The 26,436-nt window shown below is 49.7% G+C and overlaps 1 protein-coding gene across 19 annotated transcripts in view; it reads left to right on the forward strand.

Moving 5' to 3' along the window:
- Gtf2ird1 (GTF2I repeat domain containing 1) overlaps nucleotides 1-25,658 on the forward strand; it is a 105,035-nt gene extending 79,377 nt beyond the window's left edge. For 5 of the 19 annotated variants that reach the window (XM_032886290.1, XM_032886289.1, XM_032886291.1 and 2 more), the window contains 11 exons: nucleotides 828-911; nucleotides 3,144-3,327; nucleotides 4,402-4,430; nucleotides 14,089-14,169; nucleotides 17,873-17,950; nucleotides 18,467-18,659; nucleotides 19,310-19,347; nucleotides 20,249-20,326; nucleotides 20,841-21,033; nucleotides 22,909-22,946; nucleotides 24,256-25,658. In XM_032886290.1, the coding sequence (XP_032742181.1) occupies nucleotides 828-911; nucleotides 3,144-3,327; nucleotides 4,402-4,430; nucleotides 14,089-14,169; nucleotides 17,873-17,950; nucleotides 18,467-18,659; nucleotides 19,310-19,347; nucleotides 20,249-20,326; nucleotides 20,841-21,033; nucleotides 22,909-22,946; nucleotides 24,256-24,554 (1,295 nt within the window). In that variant the 3' untranslated portion in view covers nucleotides 24,555-25,658. The remainder of the gene's footprint in view (nucleotides 1-827; nucleotides 912-3,143; nucleotides 3,328-4,401; nucleotides 4,431-14,088; nucleotides 14,170-17,872; nucleotides 17,951-18,466; nucleotides 18,660-19,309; nucleotides 19,348-20,248; nucleotides 20,327-20,840; nucleotides 21,034-22,908; nucleotides 22,947-24,255) is intronic. The other 14 variants (XM_032886301.1, XM_032886302.1, XM_032886300.1 and 11 more) reach the window with 12 other exon arrangements.
- Nucleotides 25,659-26,436: the final 778 nt, after the last annotated feature.

A 26,436-nucleotide genomic window follows, 5' to 3' on the forward strand; every position in this document is an offset into this window, starting at 1 on the left:
AGAGCCCCTGCCTAGAATCCCCAGTGAGGGGCTGGGGGCGTGGCTCAGTGGTAGAGCCCCTGCCTAGAATCCCCCAGTGAGGGGCTGGGGGTGGCTCAGTGGTAGAGCCCCTGCCTAGAATCCCCCAGTGAGGGCTAGTGGTAGAGCCCCTGCCTAGAATCCCCCAGGGAGGGGCTGGGGGCGTGGCTCAGTGGTAGAGCCCCTGCTAGAATCCCCCAGGAGGGGCTGGGGGTGTGGCTCAGTGGTAGAGTTCTGTGTGAGGCCCATCTGCCCACCAAAATCCCCCAGGGAGGGTGGGACACTCCCATTCTGGCCCTCAGTGGTTATTTATTATATATTTACTCTGTGTGATACTGCAGAGGCTCCATCTCTTTACAGATGGTTGTGAGCCACCAAATAATCAATAGCCTCTGATGGTGTGGACAACCACTGAGCCATCTCTGGGCCCTCTCTCTTGTGAACTCTTGGAAGACTTCACTGCAACTTCCACACAGCTAAGGACACAGAAACCCCCTCTCGGCGGTGTCTCACCTCTGGGCTTGTTTATTCGTTTGTTAGTTTTCAAATGTCAACAATTAGCTTAATTTCATTTCATTGCTGTTGTCGAAACAGTGTGAGTCCTTCCAGGAAATCAAAACACACACACACACACACACACACCGAGTCTCAACGAAGACTGGCTCTGAAGGACTCTGAGGGGCCCACTCCAAAGATCTGCTAATTGCCAGACAAGGAGCTCCCCGTAATTAGGAAATCATTTTCCTGTAAAAGTCACCAAGTGCCTTTTAATGTAATCGCCTCTGTCCGTAATTGTATTCACTTCGCAGAAAATTACAACACCAGACTCTCTCGGATCGACATCGCCAACACGCTTAGGGAACAAGTCCAAGACCTGTTTAACAAGAAATACGGTGAGTTACAGGCAGGGGTCAGGTGGAGGGAGAGGTGGGCATGAACAGCTCCCTGCCTGTGCCAACTTCACGTTTGGCAAAGAGGTTGATCTATCTTTTAGGTATTTCTTCGCTTTTTTTTTTTTTTTTTTTTTTTTTTTTTTAAGTCTATTTATTGTGCGTACAGGCATGTAAGGGGGTACGAACGTTCCCTATCACAAACGTGGTCAGATTTGCAGGAATTGTTTTCTTCCTTCCACTATGTGGGTCCTAGGAATGAAATTCGATTTGCCCGGTTTGACGGCAGCCACCTTTGCGTGCCGAGTCATCTCACTAGCTCTCTGATATTTCTTGAACATCTACTATGTGCCAAGCACTGGAGGCAGGTGGGATGTGGCTGGTGGTGTGCACCTGTAACCTCATCGCTTGGCTGAGGCAGAAGGATTGCTCTGAGTTCCGGGCCCAGCATGAACTACAGAGTACGATTTTGTTGAGAGACAAATAGAAAGTGTGTGTGGATGCAGGCTGGTGAGGTGGCTACAGGGCATAGGGTGTTTACTGCCAAGCCTGATGACAGGAGTTCGATTCCTGGACCCCACGTAATGAAAGGAGAGAGCCGACAACGGCAGTGTCTCCCTCTTGCCTCTACCGCGTGCACCACGGGATGTGTGTGTGCGCACACACACACACACACACACACACACACGTACACACACGAGCGCACACACACACATGAAGATGTCATTTAAAACTCTAATAGAGGCTGGGGTGTGGCTCAGTTGATAAACTGCTTGCTGAGCATATGAAGCCCTGGTCTTCATCCATGACACCACATAAACTGGGTACGATGGTAGATACCTGTCATCAGAAGTTCAAAACCAGACAGGAGGTGGTAGCACACACTTTTTTTTTTTTAAAGATTTATTTATTTTATTATATGTGAGTGCACTGCAGCTGTCTTCAGACACACCAGAAGAGGGCATCAGATCCCGTTACAGATGGTTGTGAGCTACCATGTGGTTGCTGGGAATTGAACTCAAGACCTCTGGGACCGCTTAGCTATCTCTCCAGCCCCTGGTGGTACACATCTTTAATCAAAAAAGGAAGGGGAGAGAAGGGGTTGGGGATTTGGCTCAGTGGTAGAATTTAAAGCGCATTTTTAGCTAAGCACAAGGCCCCTGGGTTCAATCCCCAGCCCGGAAAAAAAAAAAAAAAAAAAAAAAAAAGAAAATGCTTTCTGGGCTGGAGAGGTGGCTCAGTGGTTAAGAGCACTGACTGCTCTTCCAGAGGTCCTGAGTTCAAATCCCAGCAACCACATGGTGGCTCACAGCCATCTGTAATGAGATCCGATGCCCTCTGGTGTGTCTGAAGACAGCTACAGTGTACTCATATAAAATAAATAAATCTTTAAAAGAGAGAGAGAGAATGGCTGGTGAGGATGGAGGGATAGCTCAGCCATTAAGAGGAGCATTGGCTACATTTGATTTTCACCACCCACGTGGTGGCTCACAAGGGCTTGTAACTCTAGTCCTGGGATCTGATACACCTTTTTGGACTCTAAAAGCACCAGGCCGTGCACATGGTACAGACCAAAGACCCATACACATTTAATTAATTAACTAATTAATTAATTAAACGACTTTGCATATAGAAGACCCAGGCGTGATGGTGCATGCCTTTAACCCCAGAACTTAAGAGGCAGAGGCTGATGGATCTTTCTTTGAGTCCAGCCTGGTCTACATAGGAAATCCTGGGCCAGCCAAGACTACATAATAAGACCACGTCTCAGAAGAAATGGAGAGAAAGGAAGAAGGGAAGGGACCTGAGACCAGTTAGACAGTGGTCCCTGGAAGGCAGACAGCACTCTGGCTGCCTTTGTCTGCCTTCCTCTCTGCTGGGTGGGGCCCGCCCATTCCCTGGGTCAGATCCCTAAGGTCCTGACTGAGTCTGAATACCACCGTTTGGGGAAAAGCTGCTTGTTTCAGGGTTCCCATCTGAGAGGCAGGTGCCCAGCGGTACAGACTGGAGTCTGGAAACATTAAGCGCTGCCTTAAACCCAGCACCAGGAGCCACATATTCGAGGCCCACCCAGCGTGGATTCCCACCAGAAACTCTCTGCACAGGACATCTATTCACCTCCGAGTTCTATCCAAAGGGCCTCTTGCCCGCTGGGAGAGAAGCCCCCACCCTCCTGCTGCACACCCTGTTCTACCCCTTGCTCTTGACTGGTCCAACTGTCTTTCTCATATCCAGGTGAAGCTCTGGGCATCAAATACCCAGTGCAGGTGCCCTACAAGCGAATCAAAAGCAATCCAGGCTCGGTAATCATCGAAGGCCTGCCCCCCGGGATCCCATTCCGCAAACCCTGCACCTTTGGCTCCCAGAACCTGGAAAGGATCCTCTCTGTGGCTGACAAGATCAAGTTCACCGTCACCAGGTACTTGATGAGGACGAGCTCGGACTAGACTGGCTGGGACTGGGAACCGGCTCCAGAAGTTCTATAGCAGGGGTGTTGGAGAAGCACTTATAGACCAGACCAGATATAAGGGATCCCGCATATTGACTGGGCGCCCTTCTAACTGTATGCCCCACAGCAGCCCCTTAGGCAGACCCAGCCCCCTGATGGAGCAAAAGTCCCATGTACCTACATGGACATCTGGTGGAAATGTAGACTGTGGGCGCAGGAGTTCATTTTGTGGGGAAGTGTTTACTGAGCAAGTATGAGGACCTAAGTTTGGATGCACCTCAGTACCCATGCAAAACTCTGGACGTGTAAGCAGGTTACATGTACTTGTTGCGCCGCCATGACCTATGGGAAAGAGAGGAAGGCCCCCGGGGCCTTGCTGGCTAGCCAGTCTAGCTAAATGACTTGCTCTGTGTTTGGGGAAAACCCTTTTCTCAAAAAAGAAACAAAGAAGTGTAGGCAGCTGATTAAGGAAGACCCTGGAAGTCGACCTTTGGCTTGCGTGTGTGCACATAAACAAGAAATACCTTCTTCTCCCCCCCCCCACCCCCAGTGCACACACTCACAACGGTACAGATCCCAAAACGAGCCTCTCATCCCGCCACACAGGAAACAGACACAGGAAGCTTAGGAGTTAAAGTTAGCCCAGGCTACATAATTAGACCCTTTCTTTAGAGCAAAAGACAAAACAAGCTAGGGATGTGACCCGGTTGGTTTCACAGTGTGTCTAGAACACACGAAGCTCTGAGTTCCGTCTCCCGCACCTCATAAGCCAGGAGTAGTGGTGCACACCTGTAATGTCAGCACTCAGCAGGTAGAGGCAGGAGGATCACAAGTTCAAAGTCAGCCTTGGCTACAGCATAGGGATTCAAGGCTAGTCTGGGCTTATGTGAGACCCTCTCTCAGAGTCAAACAAATGCTAATGTCTGAAAAGAGCCTTGGGCGTTTGTTACCAATTTCTTGGCAAACTAGTAGTATCACAACGTACCTAGTGGTAATCTTGTCCCCATCCCTTTTCCCTGAAGCTCACTTCTGTTTCCCTTCTAGGCCATTTCAAGGACTCATCCCAAAGCCTGGTAAGTGGCACTTATGTGGGTTTGGGAGGTACTTGGTGTTGGGGACAGGGCTCCATGCACAGTTCTGGGAACTCAAAGCCAAGTCCATCGTGAGATACTGCCTGGTTCAGGAGCCGGACCTGGGTACTGCTCTGCTGTTCCCGCAGATGCGCCCTGGTGTTAAGGCCCAGAGAGCCCATTAAGACAGCATGAGAGCCACAGTCAGAGGTTGCAGTGGTGCCAGGGTCCCCACAACCTCCAGGAGACCTGGCTAACTCGGGGCGTTGGGGAAATGGATGTCAAATGTATTTGAATGTTGTCATAGGGTGCAGGGGGCTTGGAGGGGATATGTGAGGGTTTGGGGACCTGGGAAGATAATATAGTCTATAAAGTACTTGCTATGCAAACAAGAGGACCTGAGTTTGATCCCAGAACCCACATATAAAGCTTTGTGTAGGGGAGCATGGGGTAGGAAAAAAAATAAAGCCTAACCACAGCTGTGTGTAGTGGTGCAGTTTGTCATCCCGTGCCAGGGAAGTGGAGCTTTGCGAATTGCTAGAACTCACTGAGTAGCCTGCCTGGTTTATTGAACGAGTTCCAGGCCAGTGAGAGACCTTCTCAAATGAAGAAAGCTGAGAACAGCACCACACAGTACTCAGGAGGCAGAGGCAGGTGGATCTCTGTGAGTTTGAGGTTTGCTTGGTCTATACAGAGAAACAAAGTTTCAAAAACCAAGTAGAGAACTTCTATAGAATCCCCCAGGGAGCGGCTGGGGTCTCAGAGCCCCTGCCTAGAATCCCCCAGTGAGGGGCTGGGGGCGTGGCTCAGTGGTAGAGCCCCTGCCTAGAATCCCCCAGGGAGGGGCTGGGGGCGTGGCTCAGTAGTAGAGCCCCTGCCTAGAATCCCCAGTGAGGGACTGGGGGCGTGGCTCAGTGGTAGAGCCCCTGCCTAGAATCCCCCAGGGAGGGGCTGGAGGCGTGGCTCAGTGGTAGGGGCCCTGCCTAGAATCCTCCAGTGAGGGGGATGGGGGCGTGGCTCAGTGGTAGAGCCCCTGCCTAGAATCCCCAGTGAGGGACTGGGGGCGTGGCTATGTCAAGCTTGCTAAGATTACATGTATTTCACCAAGCCTAGTTTATGAGTTGCTGGGGCCTCATGCATTCTAGGCAAGAACCTGTCAGATCAGGTATATCCTTAGCCCCCAGGATCCTATCTTGAAAAAACAATTTTTTTAAACAAAACAATAAAAGCCCCTGGACTCGTTTTACCTGCGGCAGCAGCTCATGGGGTGGACTCTAGGATCCTGTGCTCACTGTGGAAAGAGACCTGGGTGAGGTCAGAGGCTGAGCCAGAGCTGGCAGTCAGACCATGGGGGAAATGAGTACTTCCTCAGGAAGGAAGCTGGGGACAACAAGGCAGTACTCATGAACACAGAGGCTGCCTTTCCACCAGTCAGAGATCTAGAAAGTCCCTTCCTTTAGACTGACCATGGCCCAGCCTATGTGCCTGGTCCCGTAGCAAGCTCCTCCCCTCCACCTCCCACCCCAGCTCTTGACTTAGTTTGTAAATGCGGGCCTCTTGGACCCAGGCTGATAGCCTAAAGTCAGACCCTAGCCAGTGGCCAACCCTGACACATCTAAGCTGATGTCACTGCTGGGTGCTGCTGCGCCTGTCCCTCTGGGATCCAGGAAGTGTGGCTGGGAACCCAGAGAGTAAATAAGTCAGCCAATCCCTCTACAGTTCCCATGTCTCTCCCTGACCTCCAAACCCACTCGTTTTGGGGACAGCCTCCTGATATGTATTCTAGACTGGCCTCAAATTTGTGACCTTCCTGCCTCAGCCTCCAGAGCGTTGAGGTTACAGTTGTGGGCCACCACTCTGGGGTTGGTTACCTTCTCCTAGGAGGAAACACAGACTAGAGTTTAAGGAAATTTCTCGAAGTCACAGAGCATTTGCCTAGCCTGGCTGATATTTGAAAGGAAAGGACTTCCCTACTCGCGGGAGCCAAGTTGTACTTTTACTGTTCTAAATCGCTGATCCTGCTGCGTGTCTCTCTGTCGCCCCCTCCTGACCACTAGGTGCAATGACATGGGTCCCGTCTGCAATCGCCCGGTTTACAAACTGGTTTATTTACTTGATTGATAGGGTTTGGCTTTAGGATTTTTCATTTGTTTTTTATGTTTTTCCAGACAAGGTTTCTCTGTGTAGCTCTGGCTTTCCTGGAATTTGATCTGTAGACCAGGCTGGCCTCGAACTCACAGAGATCTATCTACTTGCCTCTGGATCCTGAGTGCTAGGATTAAAGGCATGGGCCACTAGCATCTAGCTCTGGTTTTAGAACTTTGAAGTGTGTGTGTGTGTGTGTGTGTGTGTGTGTGTGTGTGTGTGTGTGTGAATGAAAGTGGGGAATGGGTGGGTGTGCGCACATGCATGTGCAGAGGCCATAGAAAACCCTAGCTGTGAGTCCTATGGAGCTGACATTTTTATCGTTGTTGTTTTGTTGTTGTTGTTGTTTTGTTTTTTTGTTTTTTTAAGATAGTATCTCTCACTGGCCTGAAGCTAAGCCGACCAGCTAGTCGCAGACATCCTCCTGTCCCTGCCTCTCCAGTGATGGGATTACAATTTCACACTATCATTCATAGCTTTTAAGAAAGAAAGGAAGGAAGGAAGAAACAAAACAAAAATAAATGAACAAAAAAAAAAAAAAAAAAAAAAAAAAAAACTGTTTGTGAGTGCAATGCCTTCAGAGCCCAGAAGATGTCACCAGATCCCCTGCAGCTGGAGTTACAGCTGTGAGCTGCTCTGGCCCTGGTAACTGTACAACTGTACTCGGGTCCTCTCAGGTCTGAACCACTGAGCTGTCTCTCCCGTGTGTGTAGACTCAGGTCTTCGGCCTTAGAGGCAAATAGGTGTCTTCACCAGCCAAGCTACTTGGCTGGTACCTGACCCTGCTTTTTGCAAGGATGTGGGGGTTCAGGTCTTCATGTTTTCCAGAAAAGCATTTCACTCGCTGAGCTTTCTTTACTCACTGAGTTATCTCCCTAGGCGTGGCTTTTTGTCCGTTTTTTGTGGTTATCGCTGCAGTGTTTTGGGGGAGCTGTTTATCTGTTTGACTGTTTTGTGTGTGTGTGTGTGTGTGTGTGTGCATTGCATGTGTGCCTGGTGTCTGTGGAGGTCAGGGAACTGGACATAGAGATGATTGAAAGCTACAGTGAACCCTAGGAACCGAACCTTGTTCTTTTGCAAGAGCAGCCAACCCTCTTAACCCCTGAGCCATCTCTTTACCCCCCACTCCAATCCCAGTTGCTTTTTTGTGGAGTAGACCAGGCCAACCCAGAACTTGGTGTTTTAGCTGAGACTCATCTTAAACTTAGGATCCCCCTGTGTCCACCTCACGGTGCTGGGATAACAGACATGTGTTATATTATGTCAGGCTAGTCCACTCTTGTCTGAGGCTTTCTGTTGCTATGATAAACACCATGATTAAAAAACACCTTCGGGCAGAAAGGGGTTATTTCGGCTTTTAATTCCAGGACACCCTCCATCACTGAGGGAAGACAGGGCAGCAACCTGGAGGAACACTTTTACTGCCTTTCCCCCTTGACTTGCTCAGCCTGCTTTCACATACACCTCAGAAGTACCTCCTGGGCGTGGCCCCACCCACAGTGGGCGGGGCCCTCCCCATCAATCACCAATTAAGAAAATGCTCTACCAGTTTGCCTATAGTCCTTCAGATGGCGGCATTGTCTCATCTGAGTTTAGCTTATGTCAAGGAAAGGTGCTGGGACCAAGCGCAGTCCAGTCTCTTCTGTATCTGGAAGGGTCCCCCAGCTGGGGAGGTCCCTGTGGGGAGAGACTGATGGAGGCATAATCCCAGAGGAATCACGGAAACAATGTGGGATGCTGAGGGAAGGACTAATAAGTATTGTGGAGGGAAAAGAGAAAGGTGGGGCCTATATGGACTCTGAGAACAGCGGGCACTGTGGGAATCCTCCAAAAGTGGGTGCAAATTAGTTTCTCCAAATCCATACAGTGGTTACCTGCAGGTGGGTGGAGTCTTTCTCTCCCGTGACAACCCAGACTCCCATCCGGAGGCAGGGGTAGCTCTCAGCCTAGGGAGGTGACATTTTCCATACAGAGCGGGGAGACAGCCATGAACTCGCACTCCAGGATCTTGTGTTTGTTTCCTTATGGTTGTTTGAAACAGAATGTGGCAGATGTCCCAGGCTGGCCTTGAACTCACTGGACGTCAAGGACGACCTTAAACTCTGACTCTCCCACCCCCACTCTACTTCCAAAGTGCTGGGGTCACAAGTGTGTACACCATGCCGTTTTGTGCGGGGCCCAGAATGAAACCCAGGGCTTCGTGCGTGCTAGGCAAGCACTCTGCCTACAGGATCACATCCCCAGCCAGCTTGAAATCTTTCTTTCTGTTTGTCTGTCTGTCTTTGTTTGAGACTGGGTTTCTCTGTGTCACAGAACTCGATCTGTAGACCAGGCTGGCTTTGAACTCAGTCAGATCCACCTGCCTCTGCCTCTCAAGTGCTGGGACTACAGGTGTGAGCCGCCACCACCCAGCTCTGTGTGTCTTTGACAATGTCCCACTGTGTAGCCCAGGCTAGCCTCGAATTTAGTCCTCTCCCTGGGATCCTGTGGGATTACAGGTCCATGCCACCAGGTTGGATGTGGTTTGGGTTTTGCTTTCAGGCCTCAGACCTTTTGTTTTTCAGATGATGTCAGATTTGAATGTTCTGGTGGTAGCTATGGTGACCAGCTTCCACCTGGGGCAGGTGGCCTACTGAAGGGACAGCTGGAGCCAAGAACCTGGAAGGGAGAGAGAGGGAGGGGGAGAGGGAGAGGGAGAGCTGAGATGTTAAGATCTAGAAGTAGAAGGCGATGGGCTGGCTGATGAGGAAGGGGGTAAAATAAAAGATGGAAAATGATCTAAAAGCCTAGGTCTGAGAAGCCTGGGGTGGGGGAGAGGCTTTGTAAGTAGTGAGCTCCCTGTCACTAGAGGCATTCAAGCCGAGGTCAGGGAGTCACTTAACAGAGAGAATATTCTTCCGTGGTCTGCTGCAAAGGAGGAAGAGAAGAGCTGTTCCCACGGCACAAGAGGTGACGGGATCCTCTCCCCTTTGCTGCCTACTTGTGACTTCCAAACAGCCAGTCATTTCCCCCGCAAGATGTAGTGACGTGCATCTGTCTTCCCAGCACCTGGGAATAGTGCAAGGCCAGCTTCAGTTACATAAGTAAGTTTGAGGCTAGCCTGGGCTGTAAGTGACTGGATCATAGGGACCAGAGGTGGCTCAGAGATGGCTCACAGTTGCCTGTAACTCCAGTGCCAGAGGAGCAGATACCCACTTCCAGCGCAGGAAAAGCACTATTAACCTCCCCACAGGCCAGGGCAGAGCTTCACAGGCTTCCTGGGAAAAAGTGGCTCCAGCAAGCCAGCCCTTTCTTTAATTTTTTTTTTTTTTTCTTTTTTTCGGAACTGGGGACCGAACCCAAGCGCTCTACCACTGAGCTAAATCCCCAACCCCTCTTTAATTTTTTATATTATTTATTTAATGTATGTGAGTACACTGTAGCTATCTTCAGACACACAAGAAGAGGGCATCGGATCTCATTACAGATGATCATGAGCCACCATGTGGTTGGTGGGATTTGAACTCAGGACCTCTGGAAGAGCAGTCAGTGCTCTTAACCGCTGAGCCATCTCTCCAGCCCCAGCTCTTTTGAGCATTAGTGCCCTCATCTGTAAAACAGAAGCAGGATTGCGTTGTCTTTAGTATGGAGCCCAAGGCCAGACAGGTCTCAGCCAGAGGCTTAGAGGGCTGGCTCTGCAGCCTGGATTACGTCTTCCAGATGTAAGCCTGGCAGGTCTCTGTGTTGGCTCCCTGCTACCCAGAAACTTGAGCACTCCAAGGGGCTACAGCCAAATCCCAGTTTAATCTAGGACACCCCACAGTCAACCTTCCAGTTCAAGTTCAATCTTGAGAAATTGTTACGGCAAATGAAGCCCCCACCCCGTGAGAATTAACTCCAAGCATGGAGAGAGAACAAGGGGGGGACATTTTTAATTTCTTTAATAATATTGTGTTCCTGAGGACAAAGCCTCCCAGGACAGACGTCTCTTGTGGCTCTGTGGAGGTTTAAGCTATCCCTGCCCTCATCTGAGAAATGCTTTCAGATTCCTTCCCTCAAGTTACACCTCGGGCAATTCACCGTGTTCTTATCGAGACAGAACCTGCAATTTTTAGACGTTTCTGAACAAATGGGGAGATTTACAGTGTAAAAATATTGTCACACTTACCTCAACGCAGACCAAGGTAGCTGTTAACCAAGGTCACTCTGCCTACCCAGCAGAATTAATGCTTGACCTGGTGAAAGGCTCATGGCTTAATCAACGGCTGTCAGCCAGGGTCTTCTCTGAGCTGCCTAGCAGGGGTGCTGGGCCTGTAGCTGAATTTTACTTGTGTATATATTTTCTTATCTTTTAAATTTATGTATTATGTATTTTTTTAAAAAAAAAATATGAGTATGTTCTGTCTGTATGATGCCAGGTGAGGACATATTATCCCTTTATAGATGGTTATGAGCCACCCTCTACCACTGCCTGGCAAACTTAATATTCTCTAAGCTTTTTCCTTTTTTCTTTTTTAAGATTCATTTATTATGGGCTGGAGAGATGGCTCAGTGGTTAAGAGCACTGACTGCTCTTCCAGAGGTCATGAGTTCAAATCCCAGCAACCACATGGTGGCTCACAACCATCTATAATGATATCTGATGCCCTCTTCTGGTGAATCTGAAGATAGCTACAGTGTACTTATTTTTTTTTGGAGTTGGAGACCGAACCCAGGGCCTTGCGCTTGCTAGGCAAGTGCTTTACCACTGAGCTAAATCCCCAACCCTACAGTGTACTTATATATAATAAATAAATCTTAAGAAAAAAGATTCATTTATTATGTATACAGCATCCTGCCTGCACATATGCCTGAGGCCAGAAAAGGGCACCAGATCTCATTACAGATGGTTGTGAGCCACCATGTGGTTGCTGGGAATTGAACTCAGGACCTCTGGAAGAGCAGTCAGTGCTCTTAACTGCTGAGCCGTCTCTCCAGCCCTCTCTAAGCTTTTATAACAATGATTTACACTGAGGAAAGTGACTATCCATTTCTCTAGCATTGTCTGAGGCCCAGTTTGAAAGGCTCAGTGGAGGGGAAAGGCCTGCCTGCCACACAGAGGTAGCAAAAGGCCTGGGTGATAGCACTGAAGGCCTCTCAGTGCTGTCCGTCTCCTTGAAAGTAAGGAGGACTTCCTGGACAAGGGGATCTGAGGTAGGCAAGGCCCTGGGTTCGGTCCCAGCTGAAAAAAGAAAAAAAAAAAAAAAAAGATGGGCCGGGCCTGCTGTTGCCCTGACAAAAAAAAAAAAAGAAAGAAAGAAAGAAAGTAAGGAGGACTTCCTGGATCTGAGGTAGGCCTGGCATTGATGTTGACAAGCAAGGAGCAGGGTTGGGGGAGACATTAGAGGAACAGAAATGGCCTCTTTTGCCACTTTAGGAACTTAGTTTGCCATTTCAGAGCTGTGGTATTAGGTAAGTCAACTATGATCTTTGATTGTGGATAAGTTAACTTACTGTCTATATGATCTTCGATAAGTTAATTGAGTGTGTTATCTTGGGTAAGTTAGCTCATCACACATGACCACATAGATAAGTTAACTTACTATCTATGGTCGTGGATAAGCCTACCTTAACAATCTACAATTTTAGGTAGGCTGACTTACTATTTCTCAGCCTTCCTTTCCTCAGGGTCCTCTCTGCCCTTTGGTATTCCATTCCCCAAGGCCTGAGGAATATTTTCCTGGCCCCAGTCCTCCGGTCCCCTGCCTTCCTCCTTCTCTACCCTTCCAGCTCTGTCTTAGTCTTGAGAGTTCAAAATAGTACTGTCCTTTCTTGGTGTCTTTTTTTTTTAATTATTTACTTATTTATTTTATTTTATATATATATGAGTGTATCTTCAGAGGGCATCAGACCCCATTATAGATGGTTGTAAGCCACCATGTGGTTGCTGGGATTTGAACTCAGGACCTCTGGAAGAGCCGTCAGTGCTCTTAACCACTGAGCCATCTCTCCAGCCCCTTTTCTTGGTGTCTAAAGACGCTACAATCCCAGCACCAACCACACTTCCTCTGGGTCATTACCTATGCCGCTCTGTCAGGATGGCTCCAGTAATGACTGCCTTTCTGTCTTCCTGAGATGCCCTGGCCTCTGCTAGGGTGGGGCAGGAAGGCCGCTGTGGGCAGATGCCACACTGCTGGGCTCAGATCTGGCGTTATGCTTCCTCCTTTATTACAAAAGGGCCTGTGGAGCCAAGTGTCTGGGAATCCCTGACCATTTCCTAGTCTGTGGAAACTCAGCCAGAGCCACTGTGCCTGCCAGCGCTGGAGAGACAAAGTCAGGCTGATCTACAGAGTGAGCTCCAGGATGGCCAGGGCTACACAGAGAAACCCTGTCTCAAAAAAGAAAACCAAAGACTTAATGTCCTGCACCCCGTGTGTGGTTGGAAAGAAACTTCTGTGTTCTCAGGATCAGAGAGAGAGGGGGGCGGGGGGGCTCTGCCAGCCCACGAGGTTGAGGGAGCCTCAGATTTTTCAATAAGATTCCAGAAACCCTTTCATAAACACATGAAGCAGAAGGACTCGGGATGGCTAAGTTAGCAAACCCACTGAGAAAAGACCAGCTATGGTGGCGTCCACTTACACTCCCAGCTCTGCAGGAGCAGAGAGGAGCAAGTGGTGTAGCCTGCCTGGCCAGTTCCAAATAAGACACTTTTTCAAAAAAGTAAGCATCCTGAGGAAGGGCTTCGTTGGTACACAGGCGTGAATGCACAAACACACACAAAAATTAATTAGCCTCTGAAGACCACCCGAGTCGATCAGAGCCACCGACACCTTCATTTGAGTAGGTGTGACATCGGCATGGAGTGGCCACCTGCCACATTGTCTTTGAGCCACATCAGAACAGCAAGGGTGGGGCGAAGGTGGGACTCAGCTCTGTGGTTCCTGGACACTCGGACTTTGCAGGGTGTGGAGGGAAGGTTAGATGACAAGGTAATTGGGAGTTGGGGATGGGGACACCAAAGCCAGACTATTGGCTGCCTTGTGGGTTCTTTTCTCTTTTATCTCTCTCCACGCCTCTGTCTTCCACCCTTTCAACCCCCTAACACCAGGTGGGGGGCGGGAGAGAGAGAGAGAGAGAGAGAGAGAGAGAGAGAGAGAGAGAGAGAGAGAGAGAGAGAGAAATCATCTCATAGTCAGGGGTAGCAAAGGGGCCTGATGATATCTTTAGACGACTTCCTGCCAATCAGGGATGTCAAGTTCCCTGGGTTTGATCTTCACCATCAGGACATCTAACGTCCTCTTGTTTCTCCTTTGTGCACAACTACTTAACCAGCAGCGGCCCCCTCTCTCAGGTAGACCTAGCATTTGCAGCCTCCAAAAAATACCCAGATTTCCAAACATCACACACTTATCAGAAACCCGCTGCAGCTGACAAAACCACGCCCCTGCCAGAGCACTCGGCAAATCACCGTCAGCCGCTGTGAAGCAGCCCCATCTCCCACATATGGGACTGAAACAAAAACACGTTCTTACAATATTTCTGCATTTTTTTTTTAAAGAAACCAAAATTCTCACTACAGGACACGAAGCTGGAAAAACCACCAGACCAAGGAGACCGCAACAAGACAGCTGGCAGCCAGGTCAGAGGGGTCCCAGGGGCACAGATGCAGGGGTCTCTGTCTGTGCCGCTGTCTGAACAAGTTAGGAGCTAAGCATGGTGGCACACCTCTGCGGTCCCTCGCACTTGGCAGTCCAGGCAAGAGGAGATCAGACCATCTTTTGAGATCATCTTTGGCTATATACTGAATTTGAGACTCAGATAGTGAGCTATTTGAAACCCTGGCTCGGGGCTGGAGAGACGGCTCAGCAGTTAAGAGCACTGACTGCTCTTCCAGAGGTCCTGAGTTCAAATCCCACCAACCACATGGTGGCTCACAACCATCTGTTATGGGATCCGATGCTTTCTTGTGTGTCTTAAGTCAGTGACAGTGTTCTCGCATATGTAAATAAATAAATCTTTTAAAGACTTGGCTCAGCTAGGGGCACAGGACTCCAAGCTGGACAACTTGAGTTCAGTCCCTGGAACCCACACGGTGTATAACAGGAAACAGACTCCCACAGGTTGTTCTCCGAGTCGAGCATGGTGCCACACATGTCATTCAGCACAAGGAGGCAGAGGCAGGCGGATCTCTCAGTTCCAGGCCAGCCTGGTGATTCCCAGCAAATTGAAGAACAGCAAGAGTTACATGGTGCCACTCTGTCTCAAAAGCACAAACAGGGGTTAGGGATTTAACTCAGTGGTAGAGCGCTTGCCTAGTAAGCGCAAGGCCCTGGGTTCAGTCCCCAGCTCCAAAAAAAAAAAAAAAAAAGAAAAAAAAAAAAAAAAAAAAAAACACAGACAAACAAGCCTGTGAAGAACGCCTATAATCCCAGCACTGGGAAGACAGAGGCAGGCGGGTCTCAGAGTTCCAGGTCAGCCAGGGCTACACAGAGAAACAAACACAAACAGAAAAGGAAAACCTCATTAGTTGTCTTTTGAGCTCCATGTGCCTACCATGGCCCACATGCAAACAATATTAATTAAGGGGGGTGGGGCTGGAGAGATGGCTCAGTGGTTAAGAGCACCGACTGCTCTTCCAGAGGTCTTGAGTTCAAATCCCAGCAACCACATGGTGGTTCACAACCATCTGTAATGAAATGATGCCCTCTTCTGGTGTGTCTGAAGACAGCGACTGTGTACTTACATATAATATATAAATCTATCTTAAAAAAAAAAAAAAAAAAACAGCAGTAGAGTGCTTGCTTAGGGAGCGCAAGGCCCTCGGTTCAGTCCCCAGCTCCGAAAAACAAAAAGAAGGAAAAAAAAATAAAAATAAAGCCTTCCGGGGTTGGGGATTTGGCTCAGTGGTAGAGTGCTTGCCTAGGAAGCGCAAGGCCCTGGGTTCGGTCCCCAGCTCCGAAAAAAAAGAATTAAAAAAAATAAAATAAAATAAAATAAAGCCTTCCAGTGGAACATGCCCAGCACCAGGAAAGCTGGGCCTGGAGGTTCATGGGATTGAGGCCCAGTTGGGGGTTGGGGGGAGACAGTGAACTTGTACTTGGTGGTGGCTGATCTTAGTTCCTGTATTTAATCATGTAATTCATAAGAGGGAGGTCGTATGAAAGCTGGAGGCAGGAAGAAGGATATGGCTTTTTGTTCCCTGTAACTTGCTGTCCCTCCTTCCGTCACAAACTCTCCTGAGAGGAGCCCCTGCTTCCTGCAGGAGGTGGCCCCAAGTCATTCAAGGCCCTTGAACTTCACCTTGAGATTGGGCAGTGTAGCGGCCCCAGCATGGCTGCTGAGCCAGGTGTGGAGAGAGAGAGAGAGAGAGAGAGAGAGAGAGAGAGAGAGAGAGAGAGAGAGAGTGTGTGTGTGTGTGTGTGTGTGTGTGTGTGTGTGTGCGTGCACATGAGCGCATGCTTGCAGGCGTAGTCCTGGAGGCAAATATGGGTATCCTTCAGGCTAACATGGTGGATTTGAAAGAGTAAGATGACAGCTTGGTGGATGGGCCATCAGAAAGGAGGCCAAAACCCAGGATATGTCGAGCTTTGTGTCTGTAATCCCAGCACTGAGGAGGCAAAGGGGCTCAAATAACAACAGCAAAAAAACAAAAACAGTAGTAGTGGGGTCAGTTCAGGCCGTAGCTCTGTTGGTAGAAAGCTTGACTTACATGAAGGCCTGGATTCAGTTCCCAGCACTCGGGAAGCTAAGGCAGGAGGATCAGGAGTTCAAGACCAGTCTGGGCTACGTTAGACCATGACTTCCCCGCCCCACCCAAAAAGAGGACCTGTGCAGCCAGGTGGCACGCCTATAATCCCAGCACATGGGAGGCAGAGGCAGGCTAGCCTGATCTACAAAGTGAGTCCAGGATAATGAGGGCTGGTTATACTAAGAAACCCTGTCTCAAAAAACAAAAGGGAAAAAAAGAAAAAGACATTCACTCTTCAGATTTAAGGGGGCTGATTTCAGATATCTAAGAAATGAAACCCACAGAATAGAATTTCTTGAGGTGACAGGAAATTTGAACAGTGGATGGTAAGAGTTTCTTGTTCTTAGCCACTGTGTATGTACGTATGGGTGCTTGTGTCAGAGGACAACTGGGGGGTCAGTTCTCCGATATTCATATATAGGCCCTGGAGTTTGAACTCAGGCTATCAGGTTTGCCAGCAGGTGTCTTTTTTAAATATTTATTTATTTATTTATTTAATGTATATGAGTACACTGTAGCTGTCTTCAGACACACCAGAAGAGGGCATCTGATCCCATTACAGATGGTTGTGAGCCACCATGTGGGTGCTGGGAATTGAACTCAGGACCTCTGGAAGAGCAGTCGGTGCTCTTAACCACTAAGCCATCTCTCCAGTCCTGCCAGCAGATGCCTTAACTCACCGGTCTTGCTTCACTCCCTAACCTTACACACCTCCTACGTTTTTGCAGGGGTACGGTTCTTCTTTGGCACAGTCTCCCTGTATAGTCTGGCTGGCCTGAAACTTGCTATGTAGACCATGCTGACCTCAAACTCACAGAGAGCCACCTGCCTCTGCCCCCAAAGAATCCATGACTATATCCTGCACCAGGCACTTCATAACCTCCCATCAGGTCAGATGCAGGGGATCCATCATCTCCTGGCCTCTTCAGACACTGCACACATATGGTGTCACATATATAATGTGACAATAACTGGGCATGAACACTGTTAAACCCAGCACTGGGAAGCAGAGGCAGGCAGGCAGACACACACACACACACACACACACACACACACACACACACACACACACACACACAAAAGATGCTAAAAGTGCAGACCCTCTATCCAGGGCCAGCCACGTCACTCTAGAACAGTGAGCTGAACTGTAGCTCAGTGGCCCAAAGCACATTGAATACTCTGGTCCCATCCCCAGCACCAAGCAGGACATGGTAGAGTGTCCCTCTAATCCCAACACTCAGAAGGCCGGCACAAGATGCTTACATTCAAGGCCAGCAAGTGTTGCAGTCTCCTGGGTGATGCCTTGTGTCACCTCTCGAGTATCTCGTCACACTTGAGTCTGGGTTAGGACTGATATCCCCTGCACTGTTGGCTCTGTCTGGGTGCTCCATGCCTGGGCTACGGTGGGGGTGCTGCTTTGGAAATTCAGGTGGATGGAGAGATGAATGGGACGTGAGTGGGTGGGTGTGTCGGTGGACGAACGTGAGCAAACGTGAGCAGGTGTGCGGAATGGTATACTTCTGAGACCGTAACAGCTGCCATAGAGGCAGCAGGACTGCAGCGGCTACACAGCAGGCTGGTTGTCTCCCTACAGATGAGGACGATGCCAACAGACTGGGGGAGAAGGTGATCCTCCGAGAGCAGGTGAAGGAGCTCTTCAATGAGAAATACGGTCAGTGCTCCCAAGTGGCTGGGATGTGTCTACAGGGTAGCGCTGGTGACCCTGGTGGCTGGTGGGATGTGTATTGGTTACTGTTTTCTAATTGCTGTGACAAAATACCCGACTTAAGGAAGGAAGAAGGGTTTATAGATTAGAACTATAGCCCATAGGGCAGGAGAGTGAGGCCCTTGGTCATATCATATCCGTAGTCAGGAAGCAGAGATGGGTGCTGGTACCCAGCTCGCTCTGTCCATTTCTGGACCCCAGCCTGTGGGATGGTGCCATCCACATTTAGACGAGTCAATCTAGAAATTTTTGCTCACAGATATGCCCAGAGGTATGCCTTCTGGATAATTCTAGAATCTTTTGATGACCAATATTAACTGTCATAGCATATGTGGGTAGTGTTGCTGTCTCTGGGGCGGGACGACTGCTGAGTTGGCCTGTCAGAGTCATAATCCTTTCCCCAGAGTGTTCCACCATTTGACATGGGACCACCTTTCTCTGACCCTGACCTGTGTTCTTCAGGTGAGGCCCTGGGACTGAATCGGCCTGTGCTGGTCCCGTACAAGCTGATCCGGGACAGCCCAGATGCCGTGGAGGTGAAGGGCCTCCCAGATGACATCCCCTTCCGGAACCCCAACACCTACGACATCCATCGGCTGGAGAAGATCCTGAAGGCCAGAGACCACGTACGGATGGTTATCATCAACCAGCTCCAGTGAGTGCTCTGTGGGGACAGAAGGACGAGAGCTGAGGGAGAGGGCACCACAGTGGTCCAGGACTCGGTCAGTGGGTCAGTGGGTCAGTGGGTCAGCGAGTCAGCAGGACTCTGTTGGAGAGAGGATCCTGAGTCAGAAAATCATCTCCAAATGTTGTTTTGAGACAGCATCTCATGTCGTCCAGGCTAGCCCGGAACACACTACGTAGCTGAGGTTGACCTTGAACTCCAAATGTTCAAGCTTCTACATCCCGAGTGCCGGGAAAGAGGTTCAGGAATCTCGTCCGGGCTTTGGTGGGAGCAGATGCATGGTGGAAGGGGTCGCTCACCTCATGAGAGCCAGGGAGCAGAGGCAAAGGGAGGAGAGGCGGGGAGGCGGGAAGGGGGGAGAGAGGGAGGAGGAGGAAGCAATTGTACTAGTATCCCCACTGAGGGCAGGCCACTAAGCCCCTCCTCTCAAAAGGCTACCACCTCCAATAATGCACCAGGTCGAGGACCACACATTTAACACATGGACCATTGAGCCCCACTTAGGGTGGAGAACTCCGGCTTGAACTGACCAGACTGTAGCCCCAGCAGCTGCATCTTGGCTATGGAGCAGATGAGGAGGGGACACCTTCTCACTTCAGCCCGCCTTCTGTCTTTTTCAGACCCTTTACGGAAGTCTGCAATGACCCCAAGGTGCCAGGTGAGTGACAGGCGGGAGAAGCCAGCCTTCTCCCTCACGGGGACTAATCTATTGCCTTCCAAAAATAAAATGTCTTAAACAAAGATATGTTAGAAGTGCGGGCCCTCCGTCTAGGGCCAGCCCTGCCCCCACATCAGTCTAAAACTCATCCTCTAACAAGGGAGCTGGGCTGGAGAGATGGCTCAGTGGTTAAGAGCACTGACTGCTCTCCCAGAGGTCCTGAGTTCAAATCCCAGGAACCACATGACGGCTCACAACCATCTGTAATGGGATCCGATGCCCTCTTCTGGTGTATCTGAAGACAGTGACAGTGTATTTATATATAAATAAATAAATAAATCTTTAAAAAAAAAAAAATAAAAAACACCAAGGGAGCTGAGCCATAGCTCAGTAGCACACAGCACACTGTACATCTGGTCCCATGCCCAGCACCAAGCAGGACAGGAGGAGCATCCCTCTAATCCCTAATCCCAACACTAGAAGGCTGACGTAGAATGACTGTGTGCAGGGCCAGCACGGGCAGCGGCGTAAGACCTTGTCCTAGAGAAATGGAAACATGAACACGAAACAAGAAAGGAAGTGTCCCTGGGTGATCCCTCGGGACACCTCCTGAGCGTCCCACCTGTCACACTTGTTTCTGGGGCTACGACTGATAGACTGTTAGCTCCTCTTGGGGTGCTCTATGCCTGGGCTATGGTGGGGGTGCTGCTTTGGAAATTCAGGTGGACGGGAAGATGAGTGAGTGGACCGATGGGTGAATGGGAGGTGAGGGAGTGAGTGGGTGGGCGTGTCGGTGGATGAGTGGGAGCGGAAGTGAGCGTCTGTGGGGATGGTATACTTACCCCTGAGGCCAAAGCAGATACCATAGAGACTACACAGCAGGCCTACTGTCTCCCTACAGATGAGGACGACTCTAACAAGCTCGGGAAGAAGGTGATTCTCCGAGAGCAGGTGAAGGAGCTCTTCAATGAGAAATACGGTCAGTGCTCCCAAGTGGCTGGGATGTGTCTACAGGGTAGCGCTGGTGACCCCGGTGGCTGGTGGCATGTGTATTGGTTACTGTTTTCTAATAGCTGTGACGAAGTACCCAACTTAAGGAAGGAAGAAGGGTTTACAGATTAGATTAGAACTATAGACCATAGGGCAGGAGAGTGAGGCAGCTGGTCATATCCGTAGTCAGGAAGCATAGATGGGTGCTGTTACCCAGCTCGCTCTGTCCATTTCTGGACCCCAGCCTGTGGGATGGTGCCATCCACATTTAGACGGGTCAATCTAGAAATTTGCTCACAGATATGCCCAGAGGTATGCCTTCTGGATAATTCTAGAATCTATTGATGACCAATATTAACTGTCATAGCATATGTGGGTGGTGTTGCTGTCTCTGGGGCAGGATGACTGCTGAGTTGGGCTGTCAGAGTCATAATCCTTTCCCCAGAGTGTTCCACCATTTGACATGGGACCACCTTTTTCCGACCCTGACCTGTGTTCTTCAGGTGAGGCCCTGGGACTGAATCGGCCTGTGCTGGTCCCGTACAAGCTGATCCGGGACAGCCCAGATGCCGTGGAGGTGAAGGGCCTCCCAGATGACATCCCCTTCCGGAACCCCAACACCTACGACATCCATCGGCTGGAGAAGATCCTGAAGGCCAGAGACCACGTACGGATGGTTATCATCAACCAGCTCCAGTGAGTGCTCTGTGGGGACAGAAGGGTGAGAGCTGAGGGAGAGGGCACCACAGTGGTCCAGGACTCAGTCAGTGGGTCAGCGGGTCAGCAGGTCAGCGGGTCAGTGAGTCAGCAGGTCAGCAGACTCTGTCAGAGAGAGGATCCCGAGTCAGAAAACCAACTCCAAATGTTGTTTTAAACAGAATCCAGTAGCCCAGGCTGGCCTAGAACATACTATGTAGCTGAGGTTGACCCTAACCTCCTAATTTTCCTGCTGCCACATCCTCCATACCTGGATTAGTCATGAGCTAATGTATTCCTATAATCCTGGTCAGGAAGAAGCAGAAGGAACATGGACCAGCCTTGGTCTATGGCAAGACTGTCTCAAAAGAGGTTCAGGAATCTCGTGCCCTGATCACTTGAAGTGCGTCTTAGTAGGAGCATGTGTTTAGTGAGCTGCTCACCTCATGAGAGCCTTGGAGCAGAGAGAGGAAGCAATTGTACCAGGACCCCACTGAGGACAGACCACATGACCTACCAAGTCCCTCCTCTTAAAGGGCTACCACCCCCAGTAATGTGCCCAATTGAGGACCGCACATTTAACACATGGACCACTGAACTGCGTGTAGAGTATAAAACTATAGCTTGAACTATAACCAAAGTTGACCTTCCTATAGCCAAAGTGGCAGATGAGGAGAAACTTTCTTTTCTTTTCTTTTTTTAATAAAAATTAGAGGGCTAGAGAGATGGCTCAGTGGTTAAGAGCACTAACTATTCTTCCAGAGTTCCTGAGTTCAATTCCCAGTAACCACATGATGACTCACAACCATTTGTAATGGGATCTGATGCCCTCTTCTGGTGTGTCTGAAGACAGCTACAGTGTACTTATATAGAATAAATGAATATTTTTTAAAAATTAGAAATTTGTATTAAATTGGTCATTAGCAAAAATAAAAATAAGAAAAATTGATCGCACAGAGAATAACTCTGAACAGACAGAAAGCATGGATGTCATATCAGAATATAAACCTATTGGGCATGCGTGATAGCAAGAACTATGTAGCATAGTAATGTTAAAATGGATAGAAATTGGGCTGGAGAGATGGCTCAGGCGGTTAAGAGCACCACTGCTCTTCCAGAGGTCCTGAGTTCAATTCCCAGCAACCACATGGTGGCTCACAACCATCTGTAAAGAGATCCGATGCCTCTTCTGGTGTATCTGAAGACAGCTACAGTGTACTTATATATAATAAGTGAATAAAGCTTTAAAAAAAAAGGATAGAAATTTTGCATTTCAAAACTGAAAATATGAAAGTCCAAAAACTGCAACAAAGTTATATGTAGAAATCAAAATCTAAAAGCAGGGATCTGGGCTGGAGAGATGGTTCAGTGGTTGAGAGCACTGACTGCTCTTCCAGAGGTCCTGAGTTCAATTCCCAGCAACCACATGGTGGCTTACAACCATCTGTAACGGGATCTGATGCCCTCTTCTCTGGGTCTGAAGACAGCGACAGTGTACATTAAAAATAAATTAATTAATTTAAAAAAAAGACAGGTGGTCACTCTCCACTCAGTAATCTTTATAATGCCAAAGAATGAGTCTAAAACTCTTCAAGCATCATTTCTCCTGTGTTCAAGAGGTCTCCAGTCAGGGTTGGGGATTTAGCTCAGTGGTAGAGCGCTTGCCTAGCAAGCGCAAGGCCCTGAGTTCGGGCCTCAGCTCTAAAAAAAAAAAAAAAAGAAAGAAAAAAAAAAGAAAAAGAGGTCTCCAGTCAACGTGAGAGCTCCGCATTATGAAGCTCCGGTCTTACTGCTAACCACCAGAAAATGTATGCTACCAGGGGTTTGTTTGAGGAGAAACTTTCTAATTTGTGGCCTGGCTTCTGTCTTTTTCAGACCTTTTGGGGACGTCTGCAACAATGCCAAGGTGCCAGGTGAGTTGAGAGATAGAGGAGAGGCCAGCCTTCTCCTTCATGGGGACAGGAAGGAAGGAAGGAAGGAAGGAAGGAAGGAAGGAAGGAAGGAAGGAAAAGAAAGAGCACAGGCAGGCACAACCTTGGGATGACTCAGTGGCTAAAGGTGCTTGCTGCTAAACCCGATGATCTGAGTTCAATTCCTAGGACCCACAGGATAGAAAGAGGGCCAGCCACTCCTGCAAGTTGGCCTCTGACATCACACACACACACACACACACACACACACACACACACACGCACAATTTCTTAAAAAATAGGTAAGGCTGGGGTGTGGCTTAGTTGGGAGAGTATGTGTGAAGCCCTACAAAGATTCCCCAGAACTGTGTAAATCGGCTACAAACCTCTAAGCACAGCACTGGGGAGGTGGAAGACTGGAGGATTAGAAGTCAAGGCCAGGCAGGTTCAACTACACAGTGACTGACTTAGAGGCCAGCATGAGACGTCCGTCCATCCTGCCTCAACAAACCAAACTAAAATGGTACTCTGGGTAGCAGAGCAGATGCTGAGGGCTGTTAAAAGTCTCGGGTAGGCAGCCATACTGAAGACTCAATTCTAGATGAGGCTGTGGAAATAGCTGGAGCCTGTTGAGGTGGGTGAGGGGTGTTTTGTCAGCAAGACAGACAGGTAGATGAACAGGAGCCAGAAGTGGGACAGCTGACCTGCTTAAGAAATAAGGCTAAACAGGTGAGGCTCTCCCACTGAGCCTAGGATGCCAGGCCAGGGGCATCGAAATAGAGCTGTAGTTCAAAGATAGGTAGAGCACTTGCCTAGAATCCTCCAGTGAGGGACTGGGGGTGTGGCTCAGTGGTAGAGCCCCTGCCTAGAATCCCCCAGTGAGGGGCTGGGGGCGTGGCTCAGTGGTAGAGCCCCTGCCTAGAATCCCCCAGTGAGGGGCTGGGGGCGTGGCTCAGTGGTAGAGCCCCTGCCTAGAATCCCCAGTGAGGGCCTGGGGGCATGACTCAGTGGTAGAGCACCTGCCTAGAATCCCCCAGTGAGGGGCTGGGGCGTGGCTCAGTGGTAGAGCCCCTGCCTAGAATCCCCCAGGGAGGGGCTGGGGGCGTGGCTCAGTGGTAGAGTCCCTGCCCTGAATCCCCCAGTGAGGGGCTGGGGGCGTGGCTCAATGTATACAAAACCCTGGGTTCTTTTCCCAGGACATCAAATGAGTTAAACACTAAAAATCTAAAAGCAGGGCTTTCTCCCTGGAGCTCAGGAGGCCAACACGGGACGGCCCCTGGCATCAGGCCTCAGCAACTGTTTCTTCCACCAGCCAAAGACAACATTCCCAAGCGCAAGAGAAAGCGGGTCTCTGAAGGCAACTCAGTCTCCTCCTCTTCCTCTTCTTCATCCTCCTCGTCCTCTAATCCAGAGTCTGTGGCGTCCACCAACCAGATCTCCCTCGTGGTAAAGTCACGCGGATCTGAACTTCACCCTAATTCTGTGTGGCCTTTGCCCCTCCCTCGGGCAGGGCCATCCACAGCTCCAGGAACTGGGAGGCACTGGGCTCTGAGAGGGACTCAGCCAACCCGAGAGGTGCAGGCACATCCACTGGTCTTGCCCACAAGATAGACCGAGGCTCTGTGCAATTGGCACGGTGCTTGAAGTGTGGGTGTCACCTGCAGTGTGTGTAAACAAGGAGCCTGAGGGTAGATGGTCACATGACAGAACTCGCCCTCCATCACCAGTTGGCCACATTGCTTCGATTGGCCCTTTCCTGATTCAAAGGAATACTCATGTAAAAACAAAACAAAACAAAACTGGGTGTAGTGTCTTATGCCCTTAGTCCCAGTATCGGAGGGGGGGAAGATCAGAAATTCAAGGCCAGCTCGAGGCTATATGAGACCCTGTCTCAAAGAAAACTGCTAAACAGGGGGTTAAGGGTGTGGCTTAGTCAGCAGGGTACTTGCCTTGCATGCACAGAGCCCTGGGTTCTATTCCCAGCACCGCATAAACCGGACCTGGTAGTACATGCCTATGATCCTAACACGGGAAGAAGTAGAGGCAGGAGGTCATAAGTTCAAGGTCAGCCTCAGCTAAATAGAAAGTTTGAGGCTAGCCTGGGCTACATGAGACTGCCTCAAGAAAACGAAATGGAGGAAAGAAAGACTGATTTTTTTTTCCCTCCATTTTCCACTTATTGACTACTCCCTCCCTCCACCCCAAGAGGTGAGACAGTGTCTGTGGGGTGAAGCTGGGTGAAGCCCTCGATGGGGTCCAGTCCGTATATTGAGCCCCTGGAACCCAGGTGGGGACAATCACCACGTTCCACCTGCATGACCTCAGACAGATCTCTTTCCCTCTGCAGGCCTCAGTGTCTGCGTACTAAGTTAACGTTCGAGCTCACCCTCAAAGCAAGCGCGCTGATTATTCTGGGAGTTCCTCCGTGTCACCTGGAGTCCTAACGTGGTCCCTCTATCCCCCCTCCCCCTCTCTCTAGCAGTGGCCAGTGTACATGGTGGACTATTCCGGACTAAACGTGCAGCTTCCAGGCCCCCTTGATTATTAGACCTCAGAGCCGAATCAGGACCTCAACTCAAAAGACTAAAGGAAAATGTAATTTATGTACAAAGTATATTCGGATATGTATCGATGCCTTTTAGTTTTTCCAATGATTTTTACACTATATTCCTGCCGCCAAGGCCTTTTTAAATAAGTAAAGAAAACGAAAAAGAACAAACGTGTCGCCTTTTTTTTTTTTTTTTTTTCCTGGTTACGTGTACACGTTTGGTGGTGTGGCCCCAGTGGGTGGTGCGGCCTCATCCAGAGACTGAGTCAGGTGCCCTGAGTGCTGGGTTATGCTGTCCAGGGACAGAAGTTATCTTCTTTACTGCCAAGGGACTGTGGCCACAAGAGGAGCCATGGGTCCTTGTCTGGCATGCACAAAAGCCACGGGCACCACCCCAGCACCGGGTGTGGTGCTATGTGGTGTGGTGTGCACATCTGTAACCCTGGCGCTCATGAAGTGGACACAGGAGGATCCGGAGTTCCCGTTTGAGGCTGGGGAGTCCTCCGTGAGCAGGTTGATGTGACTTCAGATCCCCAATATCCATGGAAAAAGCTATGCAGTGTGTGTGGTGTTCTATACCTAGAAACCCAGCAATGGAAACCGGAGGATTCCCCCGAGCTTGCTGACCTGCTAGCCTATGTGAATCAGTGAGCTCTGGGGTCGCCAAGGGATCCCGTCTCCAAAAGTAAGGTGAAAAGGGAACCTTCGTGGGTAGGGGCGGCGGCTCTTGCCGGAAAAGCCTGACAAACCTGAGTTCACTCCCAGGGATCACACGAGCGAAGGAGAAAACCGACTCCCATACCCTCTGACCTCTACACACGTGCTGTCAGGTGGGAACACACAATAGGTGTGGTTTTTCTTGTTCTATTTTTTTCTTTCTTTTTTTGGGGGGGGTAGGGAGAAATTTCAAGACAAAGTCTCTCTGTGTGGCCCTTGAATTTACAG

This window comes from Rattus rattus, chromosome 16 (assembly GCF_011064425.1).
Source record: "Rattus rattus isolate New Zealand chromosome 16, Rrattus_CSIRO_v1, whole genome shotgun sequence".
Taxonomy (NCBI): Eukaryota; Metazoa; Chordata; class Mammalia; order Rodentia; family Muridae; genus Rattus; species Rattus rattus.